Source organism: Triticum dicoccoides, chromosome 1A (genome assembly GCF_002162155.2).
Source record: "Triticum dicoccoides isolate Atlit2015 ecotype Zavitan chromosome 1A, WEW_v2.0, whole genome shotgun sequence".
Taxonomy (NCBI): domain Eukaryota; kingdom Viridiplantae; phylum Streptophyta; class Magnoliopsida; order Poales; family Poaceae; genus Triticum; species Triticum dicoccoides.
In genome coordinates, this window is record NC_041380.1 from 123,368,058 (window position 1) to 123,381,514 (window position 13,457).

General features: G+C 45.0%; 1 protein-coding gene across 1 annotated transcript; it reads right to left on the minus strand.

Moving 5' to 3' along the window:
* Positions 1–6,871: 6,871 nt before the first annotated feature.
* On the minus strand, positions 6,872–8,332 carry LOC119366217. Its single transcript, XM_037631911.1, has 2 exons — positions 7,889–8,332; positions 6,872–7,611 (listed from the first exon to the last, which is right to left on the minus strand). The coding sequence occupies exons 1-2, from the start codon at positions 8,001–8,003 to the stop codon at positions 7,085–7,087; spliced, it is 642 nt and encodes a 213-aa protein (XP_037487808.1). The 5' UTR covers positions 8,004–8,332; the 3' UTR covers positions 6,872–7,084.
* Between the last annotated feature and the right edge of the window lie 5,125 nt (positions 8,333–13,457).

Consider the following 13,457-nt stretch of genomic DNA (forward strand, 5'->3'; position numbering starts at 1 on the left):
TCCCCCTCGGCAGGTTTGCCCCTAGTTTCCGAAAACCATCGTTCTTGCCCGAACCAGTTTGGTTTTCTTATGCTTTTGCCCTTCCATCACGGTTTCGTCCAGTCAGCGCCGTTTGACCACTACCTTCGCTAGTTTTTGGACACGGCTTGCCCCTCGGTCGACCTAACCAACTCATTCCCACTCTCACTCTATCATTCCCCATTCTCACTCTCTTTCCCCCATCAGAAACCCTAGTCGCCATTGGCGGCTCACCACCAGATCCACAAACCAATCCTCGCACCACATCCGTTTCCAGGCCAGGCGATGGGGGAGGATGGAGAAACCCTAGGTGGTGGCCGCGGCCGCCGCAAGAAGGGCACTGCATCGGCACGGGAGGGCGGCACATCACAACGCAAGGGCCGTGGCTGCGCGCACGGCCAAACGGTGTCCCCATCACCATTGGATGGCGGAAATGGCGGTGGTGGCGTCGTCGACGGTGGCAAGAGCACCGCATCGGCACGGGAGGGCGTTGAAGGCGGCTTTGGTGGCAGTCAGGGCGGCGAGGGCACCACAAATCTGCACGTCAGATCCCAACGGGGTACGTTTCAGTCTCAGATCTACTCATGCTTAGTGGATTCAGATAAGTTTTAGGCTAGCTTTGGTTCAATTACTCATGGGAGATGGTATGCTCATTACTGTAGGATGGATCCAGAGGTTGCATTCTTTCTGTCTGTTAGAATGGAGACAACAGTTATACTTTCTGCTGGTACGGAAGGAAAGGAGAGCGGATTCACATTTCCATTAGCTGTGGATAGAAGTAGTAGGTCATTTAATGACTTTAGGGCTGCTATTTGTGCCAAGTATCCATGTGGATTGTTTGATGCTGTTGAAATTAGATATTGGGATAGTTTAAAGGAGTGTTGGAACCCTCTACAGTGTGATGATGAGTTAGGTGTGATGTTTGCAAGTAATGCAGAGACAAGGTCATGCAATCTGGAAATAACAGTAATTCAGAGAAAGAAAGGACAAAGGTGTGAAAAAACTGCTGGAGGGATAGGGGGTAGAAAAAGGGGTAGGCCATGTGGATCCAGGACAGCTGCTGCTAGTACTCCTAGTGCTCCTAGAACTAGTGCAGCAAGTGCAAGTACCACTCCAACTACTGCTGAATGTGGCACTGATAGACCAGAGAATCAGCCTGATCCAGTTGTGGAAGAGGCGCACTTCCTGATGCACCTATTTTATCTGATGAGGAGGATGAGAAACTTTACCCAGGTTATGTCCAGCACAATAATGATGAGCATACAACACATGAAGAGTACATTCCTGCAGAATTTTCAGATACTGATGATGATGAGAGGCAAGAGGATAATGGCATGGGAGCTTTTGAGGATGCAGATGAGGATAGACCTGTAATGATGTATGATAGAGATAATCCATCCATTGAGGAAGGTGTGGTCTTTACTAATGCAGTTGATTGCAAGAATGCAGTTGGAACATTCTCAATCAAGTCTGAAACTGAGTACATTACACTTAAGAGTGACCCAACTAGGTTTACTGTGAAATGTGCCTATGAGAGGTGTAAGTGGAGGCTGCATGCATCTCTGATGAGGAGGAGCACTCTGTTTCAGGTACTGTTTTAGTAATGTGTTTTTTACTAAAATGTGCCTATTTGTTTTACTAATATTATCCTGACTGACTATTTGTTTCCCTTTATTTTCAGATCAAAGTGAATCCCCACCCTCACACATGTCCTAGTGTGAATAGATCTCAGAGATTGAGAGCCGCAAAAAGAAGGTGGATTGCAGATGCTTCTATGGCTTGGATTAGAAAAAATCCAGGGATTGGAACAAAGGAAATTCAGGGTAGGTTGTTAGAGAAGTATGGTCTTGAGGTGCCATACAACAGATATTACTATGGTAAGGAGATGGCACTTGACAAGATCTATGGTAAGTATAGTGATAGTTTCCAGTTACTTTATGCATTCAAAGCTGAAGTAGAGAGGGCATCACCAGGAAGTGTTGTTGACATAGACAAGCACACAATGGAGTACAAGTTAAAAGGAAAGAAATTCTACAAGGAGTGTTTTAGAAGGGTTTTTGTATGCTTCAAAGCTTGTCAGAAAGGGTTCTTGGAGGGGTGCAGGCCATACTTGGCTGTAGATGCAACTGCATTGCATGGTAGGTTTAGGGGCCAACTTGTAGCAGCATGTGCTCTAGATGCTCATAACTGGTTATTTCCTGTTGCATATGGTGTTCTTGAGGTGGAGTCAACTGAGAGCTGGATTTGGTTTTTCAAAAACCTGAAGGAAGCAATAGGACACCCTGAAGGTTTAGTCATACATACTGATGCTTGCAAAGGACTGGAGAGTGTTGTTGATGATGTTTACCTAGGAGTGGAGCACAGAGAGTGTATGAGGCATCTTGCCCAAAATTTCAGCAAGAAACTCAAAGGAAAAGTTTATGATGACAATCTATGGCCTTGCTCACTAACTTACAGCATTAAGAAGCACAACTTTCATCTGAACCAGCTAAAGAGCAGACCAAAAGTAAAGGAATATCTTGAGCAGCACCACACAAAAATCTGGGCTAGAGCAAGTTCCACTGAGTTTAGCAAAGTTGACTATGTTAACAACAACCTTGCTGAATCATTCAACTCCAGAATCAAGAAATACAAGGGCCTACACCTAGTGGACCTGTTGGACAAGATTAGGCAATATATTATGGAGAAGTTTGACTTAAGAAAAAGAATTTGCATTGACCATTTCATTGGCCACTACATCTTACCAGCAGTAATGAAGACATTAATGGAGAAAACTAAAGGTTTGGAGATGACTATTGTTAGGAGAAGCCCAACAAAAGTTGAGGTAATTGCAACAGATAGAGAGAAGAGAGAATGGAGGTACCTAGTAGACCTGGAAAAATGGACTTGCAGTCGTAGACAGTGGCAGGTCACTGGTAAGCCATGCATCCATGCTCTTTTCTTTATCACTGCTCTAAGAGGTGATGCTAGTGCTATTGACAAGTATGTCCACAAGTACTACTCTGTTGAGATGTTCAAAGCTACATATGCTGAAAACCTACCTGCTTTGGAAGGCAAGCAACAGTGGGACACTGTAGATCCTGGTTTCAAATTATGTTCCTATTCAGAAGCAAGCACCAGGCAGGCCCAGAAAGCAGAGGATTAGAGCTAGAAGTGAAGGAAAGGGTCTTGGGCCTAGGAAGAAGAAGTGCAAGAGGTGTGGAAGATATGGACACCAAGCCAAGGGCTGCACACAATCTGTAGATTCAGCATTTGGAGAAGAAGAACATTGGGGTGCTGAAAATGCAAATGATCATCCTACAGCTAATGAGCCAGCAGAAGCAGAAGTGCAAGATGAGGATGAGGATGAGCCATTACCTGATGTTGTCCAGCAGCAAATGCCACCACCAAAGGAACCATCACATGAAGTATCTACACAAGCAAGTGTAGTAAGGTATGTCCAATTCCCAAATCCATAAATATTATCTGAATGGATACCTTACAAATTGTGACATGTTTGCAATTGTTTTAGCACTAGGAAAAACTACAAAAGAGCAGCAGATAGAGGAGCTTCTCCAAATTGTGTGAAAGAGAAGAGAGGTGGAGGGGTGCAACCAGCAAATACATTCTGCTCAGCTACTGGAAGCAGTGTTGACAGCAAGGTTATTTATCCTTCAAAGAAAGCACCAGTAGCATTTGAAGCTCCACCCACTGCCCCTAACCCAGCTAAGAACACTAGAAGCAAGGCAAGGGAAGCTCTAAACCCAACCAAGAACACCAGGAGCAAAAAATTAAAGTTCTAGATGTTTAAGTATTGTGCTCTATTTGTTTTGATGCTGTTATGAACTAGATGTTGATCTGTGCACTTGACTATGTGAACTTCTGAGTGCTTAATGCACTGGCTATTATGCACTTGCTTAATGTTTGATAGGCAATTTACTGTTTGCTGCTTGCTGTTATCTCCTTTGTCCATCACTATTTTGTTGTTCAACTTCATGTTGATTTGTTTCTACACCATCCACATTTGGTCTCATTTAGATTTGTCGTCGACGACGTCGATGACAAATCTTCATCTACCATCCACATTTGGACTCATCACATAAGATTTGTCGTCGACGTCGTCGACGACAAATCTTCATCTACCATCCACATTTAGACTCATCACATAAGATTTGTCGTCGACATCGTCGACGACAAATCTTCATCTACCATCCACATTTGGACTCATCACATAAGATTTGTCGTCGACGTCGTCGATGACAAATCTTCATCTACCATCCACATTTGGACTCATCACATAAGATATGTCGTCGACGACAAATCTTCATCTACCATCCACATTTGGACATCACATAAGATTTGTCTTCAACTAGGGTTACATCAGATAAAGTGACATCAATTCAACTGCAACTGCAAAGTTACATCAAACAAAGTAGGGTTCCATCAACATCTTCACTTCAGATACATCAATAAACTACATCTACCATACCAGTACAACAAACATAACAATTCCAACTACAGCAATGCCCACACCAGCAACATCTCATCTCTCTCTCTAAGTTTCTTCTTCAAAGCCCTGTTCTTCCTTGCCACCTCCATGTTTTCCTTCTTCAGATGGTGACATTTGATCCAACTGCCTTCAACCTCTGCGTGCAAGTCTTCAAAAGCAAGGTCAACACGCAATGGAGGAGCTGGGTTAACCCACACCACCCATTCACACTCTTCTGGTAACTAATTGCAAGTCAGAGTAATCAACATTAGAGAGTACAAATCAACAAAAACTAAATCTATCACAAATTCACAAAAACTTACATCTAATGGACAACCTAAAAAACGGCGGCCACTGCTAGCTCCTCCCCATGATACACGGCGGGCAGGGACAAGGCCATGGCCAGGGCAGCGATGCTTCGACAAAAACTCCAAGCCGGAATAGGACTTGTCGGGAAGATAAAACTCCGACGAATGTTGCACAATCCCGACCCCATCGACCTAAAACAAAGGTAAAATTTCCCCCAAATGTCACAAACCCTAGAAATCCCTATATTCAAGTGGGATGGGGTGGAGGAGCACCAAATTCATAGATTCAAGGGACTACTTACCTCTCCGGTCACTGGTGAGAAGTTGGACGAGCCCGAGCTCACCATGTGCACCGATCCTTTCTCTCCTGCTTCCCGCTTCCCCCTCCAAACTTGCCGTGCCTTCCCTCCCTCTGTTTTTCACGCGAGCTGGCTGAGGACGAAGGGGTACTGAGGGTTATCCGCAAGAGGGGTAAAAATGTCCAAAAAAACTAGCGCCGGTAGCGGTCAAACCGCGCTGACTAGATGGAACCGTGCCGGAAGGGCAAAAGCATAAGAAAACCAAAGTGAGTTGGACAAGAACGAGTGTTTTCCGAAACTAGGGGCAAACCTACCGAGGGGGACACAACTAAGGGTATAAAATCAATTTTCCCATATATATATATATATATATATATATATATATATATATATATATATACACAGCCGGTCTATTCTGATAATATTATTAGAATAACTATTCTGATAACACTTCCGCACTGCACACTCAATGCAAGTGCACGTCATCGTTTGAAGCAAGTGTGCTGCAGTACTGAGGCGAGTGAACTTACCGTGGCAAAAAACTACACGTAGTGTTTTTTCTGGTACTATTTTCGCTCTAGTTTTTTAATCGTTTGTCGGAACGAGGCGTGTAGTATATCATTGAAAAGCTATGGATTAGGTGCAACTTCGACATGTTGAACACTTTCCGAGATTCCTCACGGTTTAAGAGCAGTTTTGAAAATGGTGCGGCCCACAATGAGTGGCAGCGAGCGTTTTTTTGCATTTTTTCTAAACCGCTCGTCGGAATGAAGCAAATGATACATCGTTGGATAGATATCGTCGAGGCGCATCTTTTTCATATCTATTTCTTTCTCTAATTCGTTACGGTTTAAGAGCAGTTTCAAATTTACTAAATCGCGGAATTCTGTTTTTCAAAAAAATTCAAATTTTCGGTACTGTTTTTTGCTCTAGTTTTTTAACCGTTTGTCGAAACGAGGCGTGCAATATGTCGTTGCAAAGCTATGGACAAGGCGCAACTTTCATCTGTAGAAATGGTTTTGAGATTCCTTACAGTTTTAAGTTAATTTTGAAAATCTCACGGTGGATGACGAGTGGCAGCGGCCGTTTTTCGCGAAATTTTTACAAACCAGTGGTCGGAATGATTCAAGCGATACGCCGTTGGAAAGATATCGACGAGGCGTAACTTTTTCATATAGAACACTCTCTAATTATTTACGATTTAAGAGGAATTTCAAATTTACCGAAATGCGAACACTCTGTTTTTCGCGACACCCAAATCAACGTGGGTACTTCATCCGATTGAAAACCGCACCGCATTGGACGAACCACCGCACTGCATCAGACGGGTAAGAGAACTGCATGATTTCTTTTATTCAAACGTAATTTTTTTCAAGGACGAGAAAGTAGAGTGCACTTCACATCGAGTGTAAATGAACCACAACATTATCAAGAAGTGAACCACATTACTTTTTTTTGTTTCCATAACAATTTTTTGCACTTATGGGATGAACAACATCACACGTCCGACCGAACTGCTTCAGAATGAAAACCGCACTGCATTGAACGGGGAAGCGAGCTGCATGGTTTCTTTTATGAAACAGAAACTTTTCCAAACGTATTTTTGCAACATGTTCGACAAGTACTCCCTCAAATTTTTTCAAACAAAACACAATGCACTGCATGTGTGGGGTTGACGAACTGCATTTGTTTTTTCTCAACAAATTTAACAATTTAAATGACACTCGGGCGTGCGGCTGCCGAACTGCACGGCCACAGTCCAGCGCACTACATTGGGGGAGATAAGTGCACTGCATAAATGATGCAAATAATAATCAAAAGACACATTTTTAATATAAGTTTACACAAGCAAACATCCACATAAAAACAAAGAAAAAGAAATTATATACACATGACACACACAAATATGACTTCACCAACTTCAACGGTCTCCCAGCCGAAGTGTATCAGGGGTAACACCCTGTTTTCCTCCGGCTAACTTGATCACGCAGCTAAAGAACCTTCTGCCCACTCCAAGTAAAATGCACGCCTCGCCCATCCGCACTGCACAAAGGACGCCATGGTACCGCACGATGCCGCACTGGTTCTGAAAAAAAGCTCACCGGTGGCAGTTTGATCCAGGGGAGCCAGAGCTTTAACCAAGGTGGGGGCGATGCGTACTGAAGGTGCCCGTGGGATGGACTGCAACAACAGGCGATGCGTACTGACATTGCCCAAATAAAATGCGGCATGGAAGGGGGTGTGTTACCAGTGATCTGCATATGGGGGAGGAGAGAGCTGTGGGGGTCGCTCAGAAGAACTGCTTCGGTTGAAGGGGAGCGGTGGGCGGCCAGAGTGGGCACTGGTGAAGGGGATGGCAGAGGTTCAGGGGGGTAGAGGAGGACCAGGGGCATGGCCGACGGCAACGCTGGAAGTGGCCGAAGCGCGGTGGCGGGTATGTGGTCGCCGGAGTCTGCCGTGCATGGCCACCAACTCGGCAAGGAGGAGAACACAGCCGAGATGCAACGCATGGCAAAATCTGAGACACAAAAAGTCAAAAACTACTAAAGAGAAATCGGCCCATTTTTCATACGCAAAGAACTGAAAGAAAAACAATAGCGAGCTGCAGAGTCAGTGATTGCCCCACACACGTCTCTATGTGTACTGCTAGATGAAATTTTGCCCTCTGAGCCGCCGGACGGCTGCACCGGCATAGCGGCCACGACCTGAGGCAGCGGCGCCAGGACCAATGCCGACCCCAACCACCGCTCGAGGCATGGGCTGCGGCGGCGACCTGCATGTGGGGAAGAAGATACCTGCACGAGGGGTTGAGACATCTGTCCATGGCGGGCGGCGGGGGCAGACCCGCGCCGGCAGCAGTGTAGGGTGCCTGGGAGCGGCGCTGCCGGATCCGTGCCGGCAGTCGCGCATGGCTCCTAGGGCGGATCTACATCGGCAGCCATGGGAGGTGCCTGGGGTCGGCGTGCCCGGATCCACGCCGGCAGCCGCGCGAGACGCTTGGAGCCGGTGGAGTTCGTTCCCGGGGTGTGGAGGCGGTTGAACGTGGGCGTGGTCGAGGAAGGTCCAGCGCAGGAAGATGGAGGGGAACGCATGGCCCGTCAGGAGGAAGGAGAGGGTTGGGGAAGGCCCTGGTAAGGTGGATAGCGGCGGGGCGGCGCACTGGGTGGTTTTCTGGCGGCGGCGCCGGTAGAAGTTGGAGGGAGGTGTGGATTTGGATCGGGGGAGGAGGATGGGTTGCGGGAGGGTGGGGTGGGGGATGCGCCTGGTGGGGACGTACTTTTGTTGCGGTTCGGTTAGTGGTAATGGGGTTGTTCGGTTCGCGGGACGAGACAATAATCAGGTGTTATCTCTACTCCTAATAGAGCAGTTGGTAGTCTCGCTTCCAGGTTTTTTTTCGTCCCACCACTTTCGTCCGGATTTTTTCGTAGGTTAATCGTCGTAGATTTTTTTCGATGCTGGTTTCTTATTCACCGGTTTATTTACCCCTCAGCTCTTTACTTGCAAATCAGCACTTTCCAAACATGCACGCAATCACGGATCTAAATTTACTAACTTATCCAAATCAACCGATACCTTCCATTATTGCAAATTTCTTTAGGAAACAAATAATATATTTTAAGGAACCAAATAAAAGATTTTAAAGACGCATCATACTTTACTAACAATCACTAAAAATCAAATCTAAATTAATTAACCTTACCTTAAATCACTCAATCACTTTAATTAGAAAACATTTTCTTTCCTAACTGCACCCCGCTTAGTGTGCACATAACAATCCGAAGTAATTAGAGTCACATGATTGAATCCATTTATTTAGAGTGACATGATTGAATTCATTTATTAACAATAATCCTCACCAAAAGTGCGTTTAGCAATTTTAGAGGGCGGACCAAAACTCTGTCATCCGCTCGCCCGCGTTTGTTTAGGTACAGGAAAAAATGGCATAATATATGGAAACAACACGACCGGGGAGGCGGCGCAATCTTCGGGGATAGGGGATCGGAGGAGAAGGATTGGCCTGGCAGCATGATTGGGGTGCTTCCCCGCGGCCGCGGCCGTCCTCGCGATGCCACCTACCCGAAATCAACGCTGCTCCCTGTCGTCAGCCGAGGCGACGCCGCCTGCCCTCCTACCCACGGTCCGCTGCCGCGTGCAGCTACGGCGGGAGGAGAAGCGACGTGGCCGAGGTCCTTCATGTGTTCCGGGATGGAGGCCATGATTTCATCGAGGTCGTTGCTGCCTCCTACACTCAGGGTGTGTCGTCAAGATCGAGGCGAGCATGAGGAGCTGTGGCCACCGCCATGGTCACCCCATCGCAGGGGATGGAGCACGCCATCGGCCTACAGCTTGTGGAGATCACTGTTGCTCTTCAGGTCGTGTGGTGACCGGATCTTGCCGATGTGTCCCTTCCCAACGACCTCCTCTTCGCCCGGTTGGCCGGCATGGATCTCGCCACTGCTGCCCTCAACTTCTCTGCCTCGAGCTCGACGGTCAGCCACCATGGATCCCCCAGCTGGAGGGTCACGCGAACCAGCCGTCCTCCCATGCTGCAGTGGCGAGAAGGTGACATGGCTCTCCGTACACGAAGAGTGGAGTTCAGTCAAGTACTTATATACTTGGCCTCTACTGCTGATCCATGTACATGAAGAAGAACAGACAACCGCTCATTCATGCTTCGTTCCACTCCTTTGCGCTACATTACTGGAGGTGACATTTTCCTATCTCTCTATGTTGTAACAAGCCTGCTGCCTGCATAGTTAATGGATTTTTTATTTAAATTTATCGCTGCTTAGTGCTTCGTTGCAATTGTTCACCCAAGATTCTTATATATAATCTGAGCGTATGTAGGCATACTTAGCTTTACTATTCCATTTTTTCTGGCGCATAGAAATAAGAGTATTGTCCAGGTTAGGTATTCAATTGAGTATGGTATTTGGATTGCTATCAGAATGTCTTTTCTATGCATGTGATTTCTCACATCTGGTTATAATATTTGTGAAGACGTGCATTGCACGTGCACTTGGAAGCGGGCCCGTGGCCCGCGCTGGACGGCGCCGACGCCGACCCGAGCCACCTCGTCCGCGTATTCTTGGAGCTGTGGCTGGTCGATTTACATGAAATTAATTCCCCCAGTTCTGATGGCAAATATAATACACATAATCCATATTGTTATGCACTAGCGTGTATGTGTGAAATAGATGGATTATGATCCCGTACCCAATAAGATAGATATGCATGTGTGTTAGAGAGAGAGGGAGAGGGGGATAGAGAGTGAGGAAGAGGGAGGAAGAGTGTGTGTCTGTGTGTGTGAGGATTTGATGGTAAAAAAGATCGTCAATATCGTAATATTGAACTCTTAAAATTAATGTGACCCCGTTGCAACGCACGGACGTTCTTCTAGTCTCTATTCCTAATAGAGCAGTTGGTAGTCTCGCTTCCAGTTTTTTTTTGTCCCACCATTTTTGTCCGGTTTTTTTCGTAGGTTAACCGTCGTAGATTTTTTTCGATGTTGGTTTCTTATTCACCGGTTTATTTACCCCTCAGCTCTTTCTTGCAAATCAGCACTTTCCAAACATGCACGTAATCACGGATCTAAATTTACTAACTTATCCAAATCAACCGATACCTTCCATTATTGCAAATTTCTTTAGAAAACAAATAATAGATTTTAAGGAAACAAATAAAAGATTTTAAAGACGCATCATACTTTACTAACAATCACTAAAAATCAAATCTAAATTAATCAAATCTAAATTAATCACTAAAAGGGGTAGATGTTATTAGAATAAGGTCTTAAGGGGTGTTATCATAATAGACCCACCCTGTATATATACTTATATTCTTATTTTCTTATGTCAAATTTTACGTAGTGAATCAATATAAATGTAACTATTTAAATTCCAAACGTAATTTAATTATGAAATGATCGTAATATTACATCGGGTGAAGAATAACTTATTCTGCACCCTGGGTGATGGATAGTAACATATATACTCCCTCCATTCCTTTATGTAAGGTGTATTATTTTTGGCACGGTGACCAAGGCACAAAATTATAGACATGTTAGGACGAAATTACCCTTGGAAAATTTATTTGTTAGTGGCAAGTAAATCAGTTAGTCGAGGAAAGTATGAGATACATGCAATCGACAAAGAGATAGTTTCCTTCTTTTGCTACAATGATAGATACAGACAATCAGGAGAGAGATACTTTCCTTTTTTCTAGAGGGCTAGCAAGGGAATTATGAGGAATTAGAAGAAATGCAACTTACATTCTGGAATTTTATCAAAAAACAAATACACCTTATATAAAGGAATGGAGGGAGTATATATGTATGTATATATATATGTATATATATATATATATATATATATATATATATATATATATGTATATATAGGTGGAGGGAGGGGAGGTAGCCAGGAGGCGCCCCAAGGGTGGCCGGACGACCCTCTTGGGCTCCTGCCCTCTAGCGCTCCCCTTCCTTGTATGCATGCGAGGGGAAGGCAAGAGAAGGTGGCTGTCGGTGTTAAAACCGGCAGATCTCGGGTAGGGGGTCCCAAACTGTGTATCTAAGGATCAATGGTAACAAGGGACACAATGTTTACTCAAGTTCAGGCCCTCTTAGAGGACGTAAAACCCTACGTTCGGCTTGATTATATTTGATGTGTATAAGGGTTACAAGAGTTGATCTACTCGAGATCGTAATGGCTAAACCCTAGTTTTCCAGCCTATGATATTTCTCCTAGCCTCTATGGACTAACCCCTCCGGCTTATATACACACCGGAGGGGCCTAGGGTTGTACACAGTCAGTTTGCAAAGGAAAGAAAAAGTACACACGGACACCAAACTTGTTATCCACGCATATGGGAGTCCTATCCGGACAAGGGGGATGGTCCTCTGCTTTATATTCATGGCCCATCAGTCCGACCCATATTGAATAATCCGGACACCCGAGGACCCCCTAATCCAGGACTCCCACAGTAGCCTCTTGATGTCTACTACACTACCTTTTTCTTGTAGACGTTGTTGGGCCTCCAAGTGTAGAGGTTTGTAGGAGAGTAGCAAATTTCCCTCAAGTGGATGACCTAAGGTTTATCAATCCGTGGGAGGCAAAGGATGAAGATGGTCTCTCTCAAACAACCCTGCAACCAAATAACAGAGAGTCTCTTGTGTCCCCAACACACCAAATACAATGGTAAATTGTATAGGTGCACTAGTTCAGCGAAGAGATGGTAATACAAGTGCAATATGGATGGTAGATATACGTTTTTTGTAATCTGAAAAATATAAAAACAACAAGGTAACCAATGATAAAAGTGAGCACAAACGGTATTGCAATGCTTCGAAACAAGGCCTAGGGTTCATACTTTTATTAGTGCAAGTTCTCTCAACAGTAATAACATAATTGGATCATATAACTATCCCTCAGCATGCAACAAAGAGTCACTCCAAAGTCACTAATAGCGGAGAACAAACGAAGAGATTATTGTAGGGTACGAAACCACCTCAAAGTTATCCTTTCTGATCGATCTATTCAAGAGTCCGTAGTAAAATAACATGAAGCTATTCTTTCCGTTCGATCTATCCTAGAGTTCGTACTAGAATAACACCTTAAGACACAAATCAACCAAAACCCTAATGTCACCTAGATACTCCAATGTCACCTCAAGTATCCATGGGTATGATTATACGATATGCATCACACAATCCCAGATTCATCTATTCAACCAACAAAAAGAACTTCAAAGAGTGCCCCAAAGTTTCTACCGGAGAGTCAAGACGAAAACATGTGCCAACCCCTATGCATAAGTTCACGAGGTCACGGGACTCGCAAGTTGATCACCAAGACATACATCAAGTGGATCACGTGAATATCCCATTGTCACCACAGATAAGCACACGCAAGACATACATCGAGTGTTCTCAAATCCTTAAAGACTCAATCCGATAAGATAACTTCAAAGGGAAAACTCAATCCATTACAAGAGAGTAGAGGGGAAGAAACATCATAATATCCAACTATGATAGCAAAGCTCGCAATACATCAAGATCGTGCCAAATCAAGAACACGAGAGAGAGAGAGATCAAACACATAGCTACTGGTACATACCCTCAGCCCCGAGGGTGAACTACTCCCTCCTCATCATGGAGAGCGCCGGGATGATGAAGATGGCCACCGAAAAGGGATTCCCCCTCCGGCAGGGTGCCGGAACAGGTTCCCGATTGGTTTTTGGTGGCTACAGAGGTTTGTGGCGGCGAAACTCCCGATCTAGGTTATTTTCTGGAGGTTTCTGTATTTATAGGAATTTTTGGCGTCAGGAACAAGTTAGGTGGTCCCCAAGTCGTCCACGAGATAGGGC